The following is a 17,785-nucleotide window of genomic DNA, read 5'->3' as shown; positions in this document are numbered from 1 at the left end:
TATTTATTAAGCATTATAATAAAAATACGTGATATTTATGTATATGGAAGATCAAAGAGTAAAATTAAACTCATGAATGAAAAATAAAATTGTTATTTTTTTTATCTTATCTTTCTTTTTTCAAATAAATGATAATATCTACATGAAGTATATACAATAAGAATATTGTGTTATCTATAATTAAATAAAATAGGTATGTAGATGTGAATGGGTGTTATGTTTAAGATACAATTATTATTGTTGTACATATGTAAATACAATTTTATAAAAATATTCTAATTGACAGAAAATCGTGTACATAATTAATTCGTACATTTTATTAACATATTTTAAATATTTAGTAATAATATTTATTATCTCTTATCGAAAAAACTCACCAAGCTTTACTCAACTGTCAAAGATCGATTCTCCAATAGTTTACATATCTCGATTAATATATTGACATATCGATATTGAATAAATGTATGTTGTATTTTGAAAACAGTATATATTTGATTATAATATCTTAATAAAAACTACAACGATAAATGAATTTAATATTATTGATAATTATAAAGAAACTAAAAAATATTAGAAGTTAATACATATAACGTAGCTAAAGTGACAAGCGTAATTGACATTTTCATCAAAGGTTATACGCATTTAAATACCCACGTGTTATATTTGTAAATAATATACATACACATCATGAAGGAATCAATATTAACAAATTGTGAAAAAAATTTTGTAAATAAGGCAGTGAAATATGGAATGGTATGATATTTTATTTAATTGTTTTATTGAACATTATTTATTAAAAGCTATTTTATAACATTATTATATCCAATAGAATTTCGTAAAATTCTGATAAAACATTTTCTCTTTTTGGATTAAGTGATTCACTTATTTATAAAAATATAGTTTAACCTATATCCGTTTCTCACTTTTCCGTCTTAATTTGTTCCTTGGTTATTAATGTAATAACAGAAAATCAACGTTATGGAAAGATTAATAAATAGTTTATAAAATCATCCTTGAATAAAAAAGTTTAAAATGATTTTATTAGTATTGCTGGTAAGTAATCAAAGTACAGAACATATCATTTATTTGGAATCAATAAGAAATATGTTCAATTGACACAAGTGGCGAATAAGGATTAATATAAGTTTAAACAATTAAATTTAATTGATGCAAAACTATTAAAGTTGACAACATGTAACACTAGTAATGCAGATGTGAAAATCACTATAATTACACACATTTAAATTAATTGAAATGTTTTCAGCGATTAGATGGCAGAAATTTATTGGAAGCAAGATCAGTAAAACTTTATTTTGGATCCGATTGGGGAAGCTGTATGGTTTTACTTGGTCAAACTAGGTATAATTAAAACTAATATTTTTTTCAAGCTGCATTATATAAATAAATATCAAATTATCTTTAAATTACATATTACATGGTATCGTAAAATATTATTGCAGGGTGGTAGCACAAGTATCATGTGATATACAGCAACCTAAAACATCACGTCCTAATGAAGGAATGTTGCATATCAATGTTGAACTGAATCCATTGGCAGCCTCACATTTTGATGGTGGTAGACAGTCTGAAGCTTCAATATTAATTAGTCGACAACTTGACAAATGTTTTAAAGATTCAAAATGTATAGACTTGGAATCATTATGTATTATATCTGATAAAAAGGTTAATAGTTGCACATTCATAGTTTTAGAATGAAAAATCATACATATTATAATAATTTATATGATACAGGTATGGAATGTAAGAGTTGACATAAATATTATTAATCATGATGGAAATTTAATTGACTGTGCTTCTATTGCAACATTAGCAGCTTTGTTACATTTTCATAGACCAGATGTAACATCAACTGGTGAAGATATTATAATTCATTCTTTTTCTGAAAAAGATCCTCTTCCTTTAACAGTATATCATTATCCAGTTTGTGTGTCTTTTATAACATTTGAAAGGTCAGTGTTCTTAATTCATCTAATTGCATTAAGTTTAAAGTACTTTAACAAAGTTTTATTTTTCAGTGGAGATACAATTATGGACCCTACGTATTTGGAAGAAAGAGTTGGAGTTGCTCAACTCACACTTGGCATGAATTCTTACAGAGAAGTTTGTAGTTTACATTTTAATTATTTGACAAAAACTATGACCGTGCAAGATGTAATATCAGCAGTTTCTCATTATGCAGCAAACTATGCTACTACATTAGTACAACAGATTAGGGAAGCAGTAACTCAGGATGTGGAAGCAAGGTTAGGAAAACTTTAACCCATTCTCATTTCAAAAGTGATATTCACAATCATAAGTTCCCCTTGTTAGATAAGATGTGATTTGATTGGCCGGGCAAACGAACCAAGCTGTGTCTAAGTTCACGCGTGTCTAATGAATTTTCAAACTCGATTTTTTGGAAAATGAAGCCGTGTATGAATAAATTTTATTCTTTATTTTCACTTCCTTGCCGGTTATACCACGATTTTCCGAAAACCCTGTATATGTATATATTACATTTGTTTTTGTAGTATATTTTCATGCGAAATTTCTAATATATTTATTTGAAGGTACAAGAAAGATGATCGTAATACAAATCGATTTAAAGAGTGCATAACACTAAAAAAATTGACTACAATCAATACTGAATGTATTAGTATTAAATTACGTAAATGGGGTGAAGTAGAAAAAGTGGAATCTAGAGGTAATATTTTAATAATCACTAATCAATATTTTATTTTTGTTGTATGAAAATTAATATGGATTTAATACTGTCTACCTTTTACAGAAGTTTGCGAAGAAGCTGAGGACAGTAAATGCAGAATTATAAAACCTGGAGAAGGTTCAGCTGAATTAATAGTAGACACTGTAAGTAAAATTTTATTTTCATCATTTCGGCTCTGAAAAGGAACTTCATCTTACAAAATTCAATTACATTACTTAATCATTCTCATTCCATCTTTGTATTGTAATCTAAATTATACTTTACTTCTATTTCTATCTATATTTTTTAATTGGCATCTATATTTACTCTCTGCCACCTGCAGCTTTTTTGTCCTTTAATTTTTCCAGTGATCCACACCTGACTTGTGTAATGAATTGCTTGCTTCCATGTTTTTCTTCTTAGGTAATTCGGTAGACTCGTAGTCCTAATATACTTATATCTTTGATTGTAGTTTAAATTCCTTATTTTATTATATTGCACTTGTCTTTGATTGCATCTGTTTCTACTTACTAACTATGTACTGTATAATATCTGTTGCCATCATCTGTCATTGCTGTACTTCTATAATGCTAAAACCTTTTCTTCTCAAGTAATTTTCTCTTTCCAGCCTACTTATAGTACTCGACTATTCCTTCTCCTTTATAGAATTTTTTAGTAGTTCTTGTGTGTGTGTGTGTGTTTCCTCCTTCTTTACTTATTCTTTGAACTTCTAAGTTCTGTTGCTTGCTGTGTTCCTGACCTTATTGCTTTATGTTTCATCTGGTATTAAATACTCTAGTGTTTGCATACTTAACCCTAAATTCCATTTTATATGTATACTTTATTTATAACCTTTCTATTTCCTTCCATTCTTTAAACTCCCACAACTATGCTTTCATAGATAACTGCTCCCAAAACTAATGTCTCTTTTTTCCAATTCCATGTATCTAAATTAGCTCTGTTTGCCTTTTTAATTCTTTCTTTGGTACATTTCACCAATCTTCCATCCCTCTGTCGAAGCACTTCAAAATGTGTAAAGTTTTATACACTCCGTATTTTTTTACCTTTTCATAGCTACAGATGGTCTTAATTTACTTAACAAAATAAATTCTGCAGCATATGTCAATTGGTGAAGGTGGACCTAGTGCATGGAATATGTCAGAATCTTCAGAGGAAGCGAGTGATGTAGAAATTACAGCTGAAGTAAGGAAAGAAGAGAAAGTAAGAAAAAAAATGCCAGATGACACAGGTATACTTTTAAAAATTTATACTTTTTAGTCATTGAATTTACATCATACTTTTAATATATAGAGCATTAATAAGTAGAGTTGTTATTGTTTTAGAAATAAATGAAGACAGTGAAGAAGAAGCTACTGAAATGTTAAATACAGAAGACATGATGCAGTAAATTGTAAAGTAATAAAATGAGAAGAATAGAGTTACACAGAAAGTATTCTATCATTTGTCCTGCTAAGTCAATAGATGCACCTTTTTTATTGAATATCATATAACTGTAAGTGCATAAAAATAAAAGTTTCAAATTAATCGTTATACATAATATATTTTTTAGCATGTTTTATACATAGATCTTATAAAATACCTATGCCTATTAACAAGTAAAAATCCATACATATACTTTTGATCTCACTAGTAAAATATCATTACAATAACAAAATTCATACTCATAAAATATAGCATAGGCTATGTGGTATCATTACTTAAACCATTCTTTTGATCCAATTTGTTTGCATTCGTTTTTACTGTGTACATGAAAAAGCTTAACGCTTCTCTTTCAACTACAGGGATGGTCTTAAAATGCTTCATAAGAGTCTAAAACAAAAAAAATGCATGACTCATTGATGAAATATTATCTACTGTATCTTCATAATTCATTCCTTTTGTTTAAGCTATTAATTGTTAAACTTACATCTGCTAATTGAGCTTTATTTAAACCTGGACGTGTAGAAACTTTATAATGCCTCTTATACCGCCTTAAAGTACCAACTTGTAATTGGAAAAGGTCAACCTCTGGAAGGTCATTGTCAGTTTCTCCAGAATCTTCTTCAGAATCTTTACGCCTTCGCTGCTGCTGTTGTTTTGATCTTGCACATTGGATTACTTGTTTATGATAATCACAAATGTATATATGACGTGCCTATTGACAAATCAAGTTCTTATCATATAAAATTAAATTGCAACATTAGAAAGTTTCCTTTTAGAATATGATTATCCAGGAATGACTTCAACAACTATTATTTACAAATACTGAATGTACAATGTTCATGTATGTATTTCATTGTACAACTAAGTATATGTTGCGAAACAATATGACAATACACTTAATAACATTTTATAATAACTATTAAAATAAAAATGAATTAAAAAAATAACATTAGATCATATACCTACAATCTTGTTTACTAATTATTAAAACTTTAATCATTCACGATGAATTTTTAAAATATATTCTTTTTTAACTACCGACATTTCATTATACTTCATATATAAATAACTATTTAATTGTTACTACTCACATATAATGTAACAATTATACAAAAAAAATTAAAAAATAAGTGTAATAAGTAATTCGCTGCAATAATTTTCCTACAACTATCTTTAATTATTAATCTTACCACTTGATCGAGATTAAGTTTCAATCGCCGCTGTGTTACAGTTTTTTGAATTCGTTTACTGTAAGAAGCGTTGCCAGCTGGCCGAGTGCATCGTTCACCCTCATCTACAAGGCAACAAATTTGATCAGCAGCTCCTCTGGAATCTTCTTCACCGGTACTGAATCCATTCATTTTTTTTTTATTCTTAACATCAACTAAATCGGTATGAAGAGTATGTAGAACTTTAACAACCTCGAAATGTCACGACGTATATGTTTGTGTCAAAAAACGGCGTGTCCCAGAGTAAAATACACTCGGCGATGTCTGCTTTTCACACTCATAATTTCCTGTCAAATTTCATTTGTTAAACACAATTCATTAACGAAATTCACTTCTCTATTCACAATAGAATATAACTTTTGGTAACCGGTATCTTATAAATCAATCATTTAAATAATAGTAGAGTTTGTGTTATAGGCACCTCAACGTTGAGCGATATTCTATAACGTTTCACTTTCTTTCCTTTTCCTCAAATAATTTAACATATGAGTCATTTTTATATATCCACTATACAAGTGTTTTGTGCATCTTGTCACAATACAAACGTTTAACCTTGTTATTTCCAATGCAACGGATTTTCGTTATTTAATGTTCTCAGCTATAGGTAATTCTTTGCCAGCTTCACCGCGTTTTGTTATTTACACAACTACATTGATTAACACGATACTGCGAAAGGTGCATATACATATACATATATATGGGTGCGTGTGTATTTGGTTTATACATGCATATGTACACAATATACGTGTGTATATGCATTCAAGACGGTTCAACTTTGAGGAATTCCTATCCTGTAAATTCAATACTACCAACTTACATATTATCACTATATGTATCTAATTCTTTTTACAATTTATAGTTTGTACAAAATATATGACACGTATTTTTATATTATTACAAACAATGCATTACATATCCTATCACATGTTCCATTCATGTTTTTTCTTTATGATATTTAGCTATGTAATTTCTAATTTGAAAATTATTTATAAAGAAGAAAGTAATGTAATAATAAATTCATATTTGTTGATTCATCCAAAACATAATATAAATGGCTAATAAAATTTTTAAACGGATGTATTATAATTTTGATAATCCATAGAACTACTAGTTTAAGTTATTTCATGCTCATATGTTGCATTTTACTATATAAATAAGTCAATGCATATATTTATTTACAAAACAATTGTAAATTAATTATTTAAAATACATGGATGTTTTTAGAATATATTTGAAGTTAATAAATATAATGAATATAATAAGATATTAATAGTTTAAACATATATATATGTATTAAGGATACAATATGATTTTGAATTACTTGATGTATCTGATATTTTGAACACTTAAAGCTCTAAATTTGAATAGCATAAATCATATTTTTCTAGAAATTGTTGTCATTTCGACATACCTAAATCGTACATTATTTATGAAATTTTTACAAGTTCAAAGTACCAGAAAAATATTTATTGAGGATAGATTCAGTTTATTTAGATTCATAGAAAATGATATCTTCATTAATTTATACAAAAGATTCTATTCAAACACATGTAATGCAAAAATATCACTTACAAAACAACGCTGCAGAACATACAATTTAATAGGAATACAATACTGATTATATTAATATTTTTATTGAACACTATCTACATATGTACATAAATGTTTAATCGTCTAAATGTTTTAAGTAATGTTGGCATCAAGTTGGCGATACTGTAATTTGCGCCTTAATTTTAGCTTACGGAATATAGCGCCATCTGCTGTAACCATAAATTCTAACCTTAATAATTTAAATCATATATCCATCAGAATCTACTATTAGTCAAATCAAAATTAATAAGTTAGTTTTATTGCCAAAATATCATTTATTTAGTTTCGTGAATGAAATATTGTTTCAACTAAAATTAACGATATTCTGTAGACGATTTTCCACGCATGATTTTTCCCGCCCTTTTCACCAGCAGACATTTTATTGGGGGGGTAAAAAGAAACGCTTCAAAACATAAAAGGTTGATGCTGATTGGCTTACTTTTTGCGGCTTATCTGAAATAAGCCAATGGTAATACAGATTTTCCCCATACACTTTCATATGCCGCACAAGTGGCGTGGGGTCGCGATATTCGAAGCTGAGAATCCTTTTAGCTGTAGAGGACCGTCCAGGTAAGAAAAATCTAAATATTTTTCTTTCCAAGCGTTGACAGATTTCAGCGATTAACAATTGATTACTAGGCTATTATCGTTGTACGATACGCGTAATACGGACAAACATTTGGTGAAGTGCTGTTGTGCTGCGTATCGTGCATATACCTTTTATTTCTACACAACCGTCATAGCAAATGGCTGCCCGGAGATGTGTTTAGCAAGAAGGTTCTCGTGTACCTTGTTATCGTTATGTGCTGATACGTGAAGAAACGTCGCGTGACAGTTTTTACCATCGTGAAAACATAGATATCCACGATTCGCAACGTAAAATATCGGCGTGGCTTATATTACGAGTGTTTCGTCATAAATCAGCCGTCAAGGCTGTAGCCCGCGTACGATCGGTCTCTGTTTGGCTACTTACGCCATGCATTGGCATATATGGGATCTTGCACTATAGCACCCGTTATGGTTTTATAACGAATAATTTCCCACTTAACGCTTAGATTACGGCAGCGAGCATCCTGCACTTAGGAAACTTATGAAAAATAAGAGGGACTTTTAGTCATCAGTTTAATATCTATGGTCGAATTCTCAACATATTGTGATGCTTTTGATTTCCCGCTCACAAGCAATTCTTGAACATTGAAAGTTATATGTACGTAATCGACAGTGACATATGCATGGTTCAGTTCATTAGAACTTTCAAGATAACAAATACCTAGCATGGTCTGTAACATCATAGTTTATCTTATTGTGAAGTAATTGAGCCAATGTGTGAAAACAAGGAAAAAAGGGAGTGTTATGCACGGTTCGTGTAAGCGTAAGTGTCTCTCAAGCGTATGTTTTTGCTGCGCCATGTCTTCTACAGAAAATACACCGTATACAAGGCGCCAAAATGACATTATTTATTTCCTCCAATTTTTACTAGATTTATTTAATTAACATGTAACCTTATCGTTGCTCTCTGAAATTTGTCGACGCTTATTTTCTTTGATATTTTTCATGTATGTAAATATGCCGTGTGTTGATTATGTGGATAATATGTGAAGATGATTATACGTAAAATGGTGGGAATATAATCAATGGATGGAAGACATGTTTGCAATACGCAAACGTCACCGTACTTGTTGTATGTGCGTAATATGAGGTTATATGTAGTCCGGTGAAGATATATATGACTTTATACTTGTTTTTTTGCTGATATTTACGAATGGTTATCGTAACATGAGCCTAGCGTATTTGGATAATATTGTCCTTATTCAATGATAATACAATTTTCGGAATGAAAGTACTAGTATTCCGTACTATATTTTTAAATGCACATATAAAGCAAAAGTAATGCTTTAAGTTTTAACGTAAATAAGAGATAAATGTTATAAGCCTTATGGTAATTTACTAACTTTTACTTCTGACTTTATATAAGAATTACGAAACACATTTTTGTACGTAAATAATGGAGAATATTTCACAATGTTTCTTTTAGTTATCTTAGAAATCTTTTTTTCAATTCATATGATTGAAATTTTGTACATTACAAAATATTCAATACGTGTTTTTAGTCACAAGAACATTGTTGGTTAGTAGAACAATGTATACTTAATTTCAGTGTACACTTCCACGTTTTGAGACCGATGAATCATGGATATGATACGTACATATATTCCAAATCTACCAGCAGTTGGTAAACGAAGTTTTTGACTCCTTTTTGTTTAGAGAAAGAGAGAGAGAGTAATACTTAACAAATTATTTTTATAGATCATAGTTTGTTATTTAATATATCAATGAAATAATTACATTTACAATATTTATAATTGTAAGTATAATTACAATGAACAGCTTAGAATATCGTAGAACATAATTAGCATTGTATGAATAAGAAATAACAATTCGAGAAAAGTAACAAATATCCTTTTTGCTAGAAATAATGCTAAACTTTCTTTGTAATATACGGAAAAGTTTTCCATCAATTAAAATTAATATTGAATTATACGAAAATTGATGAATTCACATGATTCATGTAATGTAGACAACACATCCTACGTAATATTATGAAATCGAGAGCCAACCACTATTTCGTTTATGTACGACGGAGAGCCGTGTTAGATACAGGCATACATATGCCGCGGGAAATATAATGTTACCGGCGTGCATATAATCATACATACAAAATACAATTTTGTATTACGTAGGTGCATTTAATATTGAATCTGCATTAAGAACCAAAGCGGATCGATATTAGCGCAATGAAGAAAATTAATTGTCGAGAGAATGTCGTTTTTCTCTGAATATACGTATACATAAGCATTTTTGTTCATATATTACATAGCAGATGGCGTGAATATTTTTCTATCTCTAAAGAATACTTCAAATTAAACTTCTTATAGGATTTTTTAACCATTTGGTGAAACTTTTAAGAAACTTTTTACAGTGATTATAACTAAGGGAATTTTAATAAACAATGAGTGCTATTTTATCCCGATTTGATTTTTTACATTATGGCATATTGAAAATATGTAATAAAAAATTGCAGTTGGAATTACAATAGAAAATACAGCTTGATTTTATAAAGTATTATCTTTATAAAGTTATGATTAATTTTATAAAATACTATTTTTATAATATACTATTTTCCATGTACTTTCCTTGTAATTTTTAGTGGACTACAATGTTGTGATAATTTTATTTTTTGCTTACGTGTAAGCAATGTTCTCCTATAATTTCATGTTTACATTTTACAAAAGAATTAAGAAAAACATACATGAATTTATGCAACAATTAATTACATCAAGTTAATATAGTATAATTATTAATAATAGGAGATATATTATTCATACAAATTATAAAGAAATTTGTAACATTCAACACAATGATACGGTTGCAAATAATTATTATATATGTATAATATATATTCCATTATTAATTTTCATATTATTATAACTTCATTATTTGATGAAGTTAACTATTGTAATTAATATGTGCCTTTTCTAATTGACTTGTTTAACCATCAAACGGAACATGGCAAATATAAAAGGGCATTCATGAATGACATATTAAAAATCGTGAAATATATATAACGTTTAAGTGGTTATCAATTATCTTTTGTTCTCCATTGTCCCATTATTTACTTACCCAGTTTTACACGAAACCACTGCGATATAAAGCACTCGAGTGTGACACGTACCTCTACATGTTACGTTTATTAATAATCGATTATCGAGCATCAACATTCATTTAACGTTTATATGTTATAAAACTTATACTCGATCACTATTAATACTCTACCCGTGGTACAAAAGTTATGTAAATTTTACGTAAACTTATTGGATATATGTAGTCTACGGAATAAAACAACATTAATTGATCCAACCGTGACTGATCAATAAAAAATGTTATCTGTATGTAGGCTCAGATGGGGTTAATAGTTTTATCGAAATGTTGTTTAATTTGACAAGTTTCGTAGGATTAAAGAATCGAGTATGTAACATTTTAATGTTAAACTTATATTGGCACTATTTTAGAAAAATTTCGATCATTTTGGTCAGTTAGTAAGTCACTATCAGTCACTAAGATTTCAGTGTCACAAATAATTTAATTTATTTTGTCCTATATATTGGATGCACATCTATTTTATTTTAGACACGTGCATGTTTCTATAACTCTGACATATAAGTTTGGCAACAGACATTTTCAGACGGTTATATAATATTTTATCAAATGTTCATGCTTTATAAAAATAGCCGACAACAGTAGGTGATGTGCATCAGATTGTTTTGATAATTCTTAAACATTTTAGTAGTGGAATCGTCTTTTTGTCGTAACTGAGTGTTAAGTCAATATTAATTGGTTTATATTTATCGTTTCTTCAGCGGATAGGATTTGTTGACAAAGGGATAAGTACTTGAAAATTTTATTAAGTCACAAAAATAAATCACTGGAAGAAATCGTTTAGCTTCTTCAGTGAAATATTTAACAAGATATCTCGTTAACAATTTTGTCCAAACGTTTCAGTGATTTTACTTATCTGACGATCATAATTAATAAATATAAATTATGTATTTTTGCTGAAAATCCGTCTTTCTAATTATGGCATAGAAAAGACATCGTTTTATTTTATATTACATATTTATACAAATATATATTATATATTCAAATATTCTATATAATTCTAAAACTGGATGAAAAAAGTAGATCTTCGTTTAAAAATTTATTTTCAAACATTTTCATATAAGACTGGAAGATCGTTTAAACATTCTTTCCTACATGAAATTCTCTTTATTTTGATCCGAAGTTATTTATACTATCATTTTTGTTTGATTTAAGCTTGTATATTGTAATAATTGGATTTTTAATTTACGGAAATTGGAATATTAATGAGCTTATGCTTCGCTTGCTTACTAGACGAAACATTTGAACTTGAACTATAATTGTTGTACGTGTGTTTTGATAACTCAACATATAGGAGAATCAACTAGCAGCTTTCCTTTCTACGGTAAAAACACTTTTAACTCGAGCGAACGGTGTGCATAGTAGGAATACACGGCAAAGTATGTAATTGTTTACGGTTTCTTTCGAGAACCGAGCCCTCCCTCTCTTCCTTCATTTTTCTAGTTACCTGTTTGACCAGTTTTTATTTAGGCAATCTCGTTGCATTATTCGCGTCAGGTATGTGGGTGAAGCTAGAAAGAATGTTTACGGTAATTGCGGAGCCTAATCGAACCTATCTTTACGATGTAAAACGTTTACCGATTGGTGTGCGGCAGGAATAATGCGACTGTGTAATTATCCGTACCAAAAAACGCTAATAGACGTCGAAATGGCGGCTCCGCTCGGGTTAAGCGCTTTTATATGATTTCAGAAAAGTCAGCTGTTTGTATAATTCTTATATGGAATTGCCGTCGTTGTCATACTTTCAGATATTTTTTTTATCGAAGTAGTAGAGCTTTGACTTCTTTTAATTTTGTTCATTTGGAGACAGTAATTTATTTGGCAAGGTTAGCTATAATTAAAACACGTATACGTAGATGTAGATTTTTCTGGATTAAGTTCCATCTATAATCGATTCTAATTTAATAGAGTTTCGACTTTTATTGAAATGTATAGTGTAGGTTTTTTTGTACACTATTGTTTCTCTAAAACATTATAGAATAGCACATCAATATAAGCTGAGTTTTTCGGTGTGCCATTCTAAATTTATTTAGAAACATTAATAATTGGACGTACGAGAGTGATCAAAAAGTATTTGGAGGCTATTGGTCGCTGCTAATTCATTTCTATGGATGTTGCACGGGTTATTAATATTAAACTAATATATTAATTATGAGATTTTAATTGTTTTTATTTGTCCTTTAATAACCAATTGTTAACTTTTCTAAACAAATATTTTATTTTTGTGTACGATGGAGTAGTAACAACAAATATTCTTTAGCGAAACGTATAAAAAATATGACTGTATAGAATTTCCTTCTAAATCATTATGAATAGACGTCCGAACAGAGGAAAGTACAGATTGTATATAAACATTAGATGTTTACAACAGAAGGTATCTGTTACTAAGAGGTAACCTACTACGATAATAGAACGAATGGGCATTAGGGTATTCGAGAAATGATTATTTGAAAACAGAAGGCAGCAAAATCAGTTTATAATAATAAAAGAGGAATCACAAAAATGTATGGTATAAAATTGATATTGACAATATCAGTATTATAAGGATGACAAGACACAAAAATTCACGTTTAAATAACATTTACTAGATACCGAAACAGCGTGTTCTCTCAAATAATTGCTTTCATATGAACTAAGGAAATTGCATACGTTTGAATTACTTCGAGATCAGAGCAGAACAGAATTTAAAATTCAAATATTCGAGCTGATTAGTAAGTTTAGATTGACGAACCGAGTCGAGCAAATTTCATTCTGTGTAGCGAACTTCTAACTGAATTAATAACAACGAAGAAATTCTGATATTTAGTTTCGAAACTCAGTAAAATGATTACTATTATATTATGCATTCACGAACATGTAAATCAATAATATTCTCAGAAATATAGTAATTTAATCTCAAATATTTTCTACAGACATTTGATTACATAAGATTGACCACTATAATTTGTTTACAAGTATATGTCGAAGAAATTTGCTTTATTTATATATTTGCATAAATAATGTTAATTAGAATCTTTTAAAATAAAATGTTACTTGCTCATTTATTTAAAAAAAAATCGAATTTTACTTGATGTTGACGTTGAATTTTGGACTAAAATACTATTTTAAATAGAAAATCCATGAAGCGGATGAAAAATGAAAAAAAAACATTTTTTATCATTTGCTATTTGTAGTATCGTCTAACAGAATTCCTTTTACCATTTTCTGTATTTCAAAAGTCGTGTAACAGTTGTAAAGTTTTTATAGAGGTCATTCAATTCAATAGATAATAATTTCTTTATTTCTAAGTGTAGAAAACCAAATATTTGTAAATGTTTGTAAACATGATTCCTATAGGGTATCTGGCGCAACATTATTTTCACTTTAAAATGTGCAGCATTTTCAATGAGATTTACTCGACTAAAAACTTGTTCGAAAAACACGTCGTTTTATTCGATGTATATAATTTTTCGTTATAGCACATTTGTAATGAAATATTCCATAGTACTTTATATTGCATATGGATATCCCGTAGGATAGGCATCAAAAAGCAAGAGATTAACTTCAGATTACGTATAATGTAGTATTATGACGTAACTGTTTTACGAAATACTTCCAGGTATATATTTCCTTTAGCCATGTGTAATTTTTGTATTTCGAAAGATATAAACATTTTTTATTTCAATTGTTTACTACTGAAACCTATTTTACTATTATAATATTACTACACACACTGGCCGAAATGAAATAGGTTTATCTGATTTTTGTGATATAACAACGTGTTTTACGTAACTTAGTAAATTAGTAGGCAATTCATTACAATGCATTTAGTGAAACACATAATTATGCAAATAATATAGGCTTTATTAATATGGTTATTGCATCAATAATAGACAAATTTGGAAATTTTATGCGAAATGGATATAAGTTCACTTAATATTTTTATATTTGTATTTAAAAAATGATCATAAATTCAATTAGAAATTAATTAATTACAAAGGGAACTTAATATTTAGTTGGTTCTCTATTGTTTTTATGACCGCAAATATCCTATGCAGTATACACTGTGGCAAAGTAACGAGGTTAGTGTAAAAATTAAAGAACTTTTGATAGAAATGAGATAAAGCGATCATTTTTTTTCTACGTTAAAGCTGAAAAGTTGCAGAATAAGGAAAAATTTAGAGAATGTGGCATGAACGTTTTTTAAGCTTGACAATTTATGTTAAACTGGAAATATTCAAACAAAATTGTGATTTATTCAATACCACGTACGGTTGAATATACAACTTCAAGATTTTGAAAAAAATCAGTGGAAAATCAAATCATTTTAACGAAAAAAGTCTTGATTTCGTTAGTTTTTTCACTTAAATCGATTTTTTTCAAGATCTTGAAGTGGTATATTCAACCGTACGTGGTATTGGATACATCACAATTTTGTTCGAATATTTCTAGTTTAACATAAATTTTCAAGCTTAAAAAATGTTTATACCACATTCTTTAAATTTGTCCTTATCCTGCAACTTTTCAGTTTTAACGTAGAAAGAAATGATCACTTCGTCTCATTTCTATCAAAAGTTCTTTGATTTTTATACTACCTCGTTACTTTGTAGTAACAGTCTACATTGTAGACTACATAGGATATTTGCGGTCATAAAAAACAATAGAGGGCCAACCAAATATTAAATTTCCTTTGTAATTAATTAACTTCTAACTGAATTTATGATCATTTTCTAAATACAAATATAAGAATATTAAGTGAACTTATATTCATTTCGCATAAAATTTCCAAATTTGTCTATTATTGATGCAATAACCATATTAATAAAACTTATATTATTTGAATAATTATGTGTTTCACTAAATGCATTATAATGAATTGTCTACTAATAACAAACGGATAGATATGTTACGTTAAACACGTTGTTATATCACAAAAATGAGAACCTATTATTATTTCGGCCACTGTGTTATAATTTACGAAAATTAATAGTATATATATGAATATTTAATATTATATCCAGTTCTATTTATATTTCTATATTTCTGACGCAGATTGTTAAGATATACGTTCTTAAAATATATTTATTGAATTTGTCGGAAATAGGTAAATTACTTTAAACGATGCTATGAAAACCTGAGGAATTTAAGGCTTACGCTTCAATTTACAATTTTTTTAAACCATGAACTGTTGATACAAAACTTCCTGAATATTTTTTAAATGTACATACATATCCCAATTTAAAAATCCAAAGAAATGAATGGCTCTACTGTTGTGCACTGTTTCAATAGCTATTACATTCTTATTTTATAAATTAAATTGGACCGGAAATATCATTCAATTAAGGGAAAGTAGTTTTGCACAATAATTCAATTGGAATATACGGACACTATTGGTATTAAATTAATTTATATATGTTTGCAATAAAAAATTCGATTCGATACATAAATTAAATGTGAAATTGCATTTAAAACAAACATCCGGGCATAATGCATAACGGATAATAACATTTCCATACGTTTATTATCAGGAATTCAAGAATGCACAACAATTTTTTCATTTGTACAATAGTTGAGCACAAAAACAATTTCAAATATAGGAATAATCAAATTGAAAGTAGTGTTGCACAATATTGACAGGCGTGTTGAATGTTATATACGTATATATACATATATGTAAATATAAAGTACGTAATTACTATTTATTCGTTGTCAAGAAATAGGAGGAGAACGTTACATAGCATATATACGGATCCATTCGAGTATACACTTGCACGAAAGAAAATATTAAATATTTCCTACTGCCTCTTTGTACAGGTGCATACGATGAACTGGAATATAACGCTGTTGCATTCACAGTGTAGAATATGTAAATGTACTCGCTTGGCAGTAGTCCATAGATGATGAATTACGTACTTTTTTTGTCGAGTGATAAAATTTTTTACCAAAGCGTGTTTTGAAATCGTGGGAAATTCAATCATCATACTTCGGCCTAGATATAAAAAATCTTGAAATAAACTATCGAATTCCACTTTTCCTTTTGTTTCTTCAAATTAGCAATGTAATCATTACATATTTCTAAGTATCAGTAATCAAAATATTTCGAATTCAAAGCAATTGTCTTTGGCATAACGTCATTTACAAACATGCCAAATTGCTACCTACTCCAATTGAAATGCAAATGCTGGCTAATCGAGAAATTTGTTTATACATGTGGAACGTTTACATTTACATTCATCTGCATAGTTCTTATACAGTATCGGCAAAAAATTTGCATTAAGTGAAATATTTTTGGTAACTGTATTAAATTCTGGCCAAGCTATATACCTTCGAGTTTTCGAAGATTTTTATATGCTATAAATGCGTAAAGACTCCCACCCAACACGCTACTTACACTCGCCGTCTAAAAATACAGAACCAAGTCTCTCTTAACGAAGAAAGAAAATATTCTGCAAGGATTTAATGAAAGACAAATATTAGCCTCATAATTACATTATATTGTGTAAAATAATATGATTCTTGTTGTTTAAACATGTATTCTGGCCACGTATTTTTGTCTGTAAGTCGCGTACAAACTATTCTTAATTTCTCAGTTTGAGTCAATTCTGTGCAGACAAGAATAAAATATGAAATCTTACAGATTCATGACATTTTCAAAAATATTTAATAATCTCAAAAGTTGTAACAGTATCTAGTTTATCTGGTTTATCAAAATAATAACGAGTATCTACATTGAAGATTGTATCATCAAACCGTTTAGTTTAGTCCTCACGCTGACGGAGTTTCGGAATCGCGTGTTTCGCGAGAGATCGGTTCGTTTCGGTGGGAATCGGCTCGCTTCGCTCGAGCGAACATCGCGGTACCAACACGAGCTGGAGAATTTGAAGCCAGGGCTCTCGTTGCCTGCTGTGCCTTTTCTCTTTCGTCGCATGTTTCTTTTTCTCTCTCTTTCTCCTTCCTTTCGTCATCGGCGCCTCTCTTTTTCTTGCCATTCCACCATTTCCCTTGTTCACCGTAGTGCCCCTTCTTGCATTCGTTCGTTCGTTCGTTCGTTACGTTGCCTAGCCCTGGGAATGCGCGGTCGCTGTACCTCTCTCTTTCTCCCGTGCGCTTACTTGCCTGCCCC

At 29.2% G+C, this 17,785-nt stretch overlaps 2 protein-coding genes across 4 annotated transcripts; one reads left to right on the top strand and one right to left on the bottom strand.

The window, feature by feature from the left end:
- Nucleotides 1-396: 396 nt before the first annotated feature.
- Rrp45 (exosome complex component Rrp45) lies at nucleotides 397-4,154 on the top strand. Of its 3 annotated transcripts, none has more exons than XM_076528827.1 (9): nucleotides 402-753; nucleotides 1,265-1,359; nucleotides 1,461-1,683; nucleotides 1,753-1,970; nucleotides 2,037-2,264; nucleotides 2,571-2,704; nucleotides 2,789-2,868; nucleotides 3,821-3,953; nucleotides 4,048-4,154. In XM_076528827.1, the coding sequence occupies exons 1-9, from the start codon at nucleotides 688-690 to the stop codon at nucleotides 4,110-4,112; spliced, it is 1,242 nt and encodes a 413-aa protein (XP_076384942.1). In that variant the 5' UTR covers nucleotides 402-687; the 3' UTR covers nucleotides 4,113-4,154. The 3 variants fall into 3 exon arrangements, with proteins under 3 accessions (XP_076384944.1, XP_076384942.1, XP_033322578.2); XM_033466687.2 differs by lacking the exon at nucleotides 402-753 and adding an exon at nucleotides 900-1,053; XM_076528829.1 differs by lacking the exon at nucleotides 4,048-4,154 and having other exon boundaries at nucleotides 397-753; nucleotides 3,779-3,953.
- Nucleotides 4,155-4,245: 91 nt separating this feature from the next.
- Sap30 (SIN3-associated polypeptide 30) lies at nucleotides 4,246-6,039 on the bottom strand. The gene is made up of 4 exons (XM_033466688.2): nucleotides 5,798-6,039; nucleotides 5,338-5,663; nucleotides 4,632-4,859; nucleotides 4,246-4,534 (listed from the first exon to the last, which is right to left on the bottom strand). The coding sequence occupies exons 2-4, from the start codon at nucleotides 5,506-5,508 to the stop codon at nucleotides 4,406-4,408; spliced, it is 528 nt and encodes a 175-aa protein (XP_033322579.1). The 5' UTR covers nucleotides 5,509-5,663; nucleotides 5,798-6,039; the 3' UTR covers nucleotides 4,246-4,405.
- Between the last annotated feature and the right edge of the window lie 11,746 nt (nucleotides 6,040-17,785).

The sequence above is a fragment of the Megalopta genalis genome, chromosome 2 (genome assembly GCF_051020955.1).
Source record: "Megalopta genalis isolate 19385.01 chromosome 2, iyMegGena1_principal, whole genome shotgun sequence".
Classification (NCBI taxonomy): Eukaryota; Metazoa; Arthropoda; class Insecta; order Hymenoptera; family Halictidae; genus Megalopta; species Megalopta genalis.
This window is presented reverse-complemented; position numbering and strand designations above follow the sequence as displayed.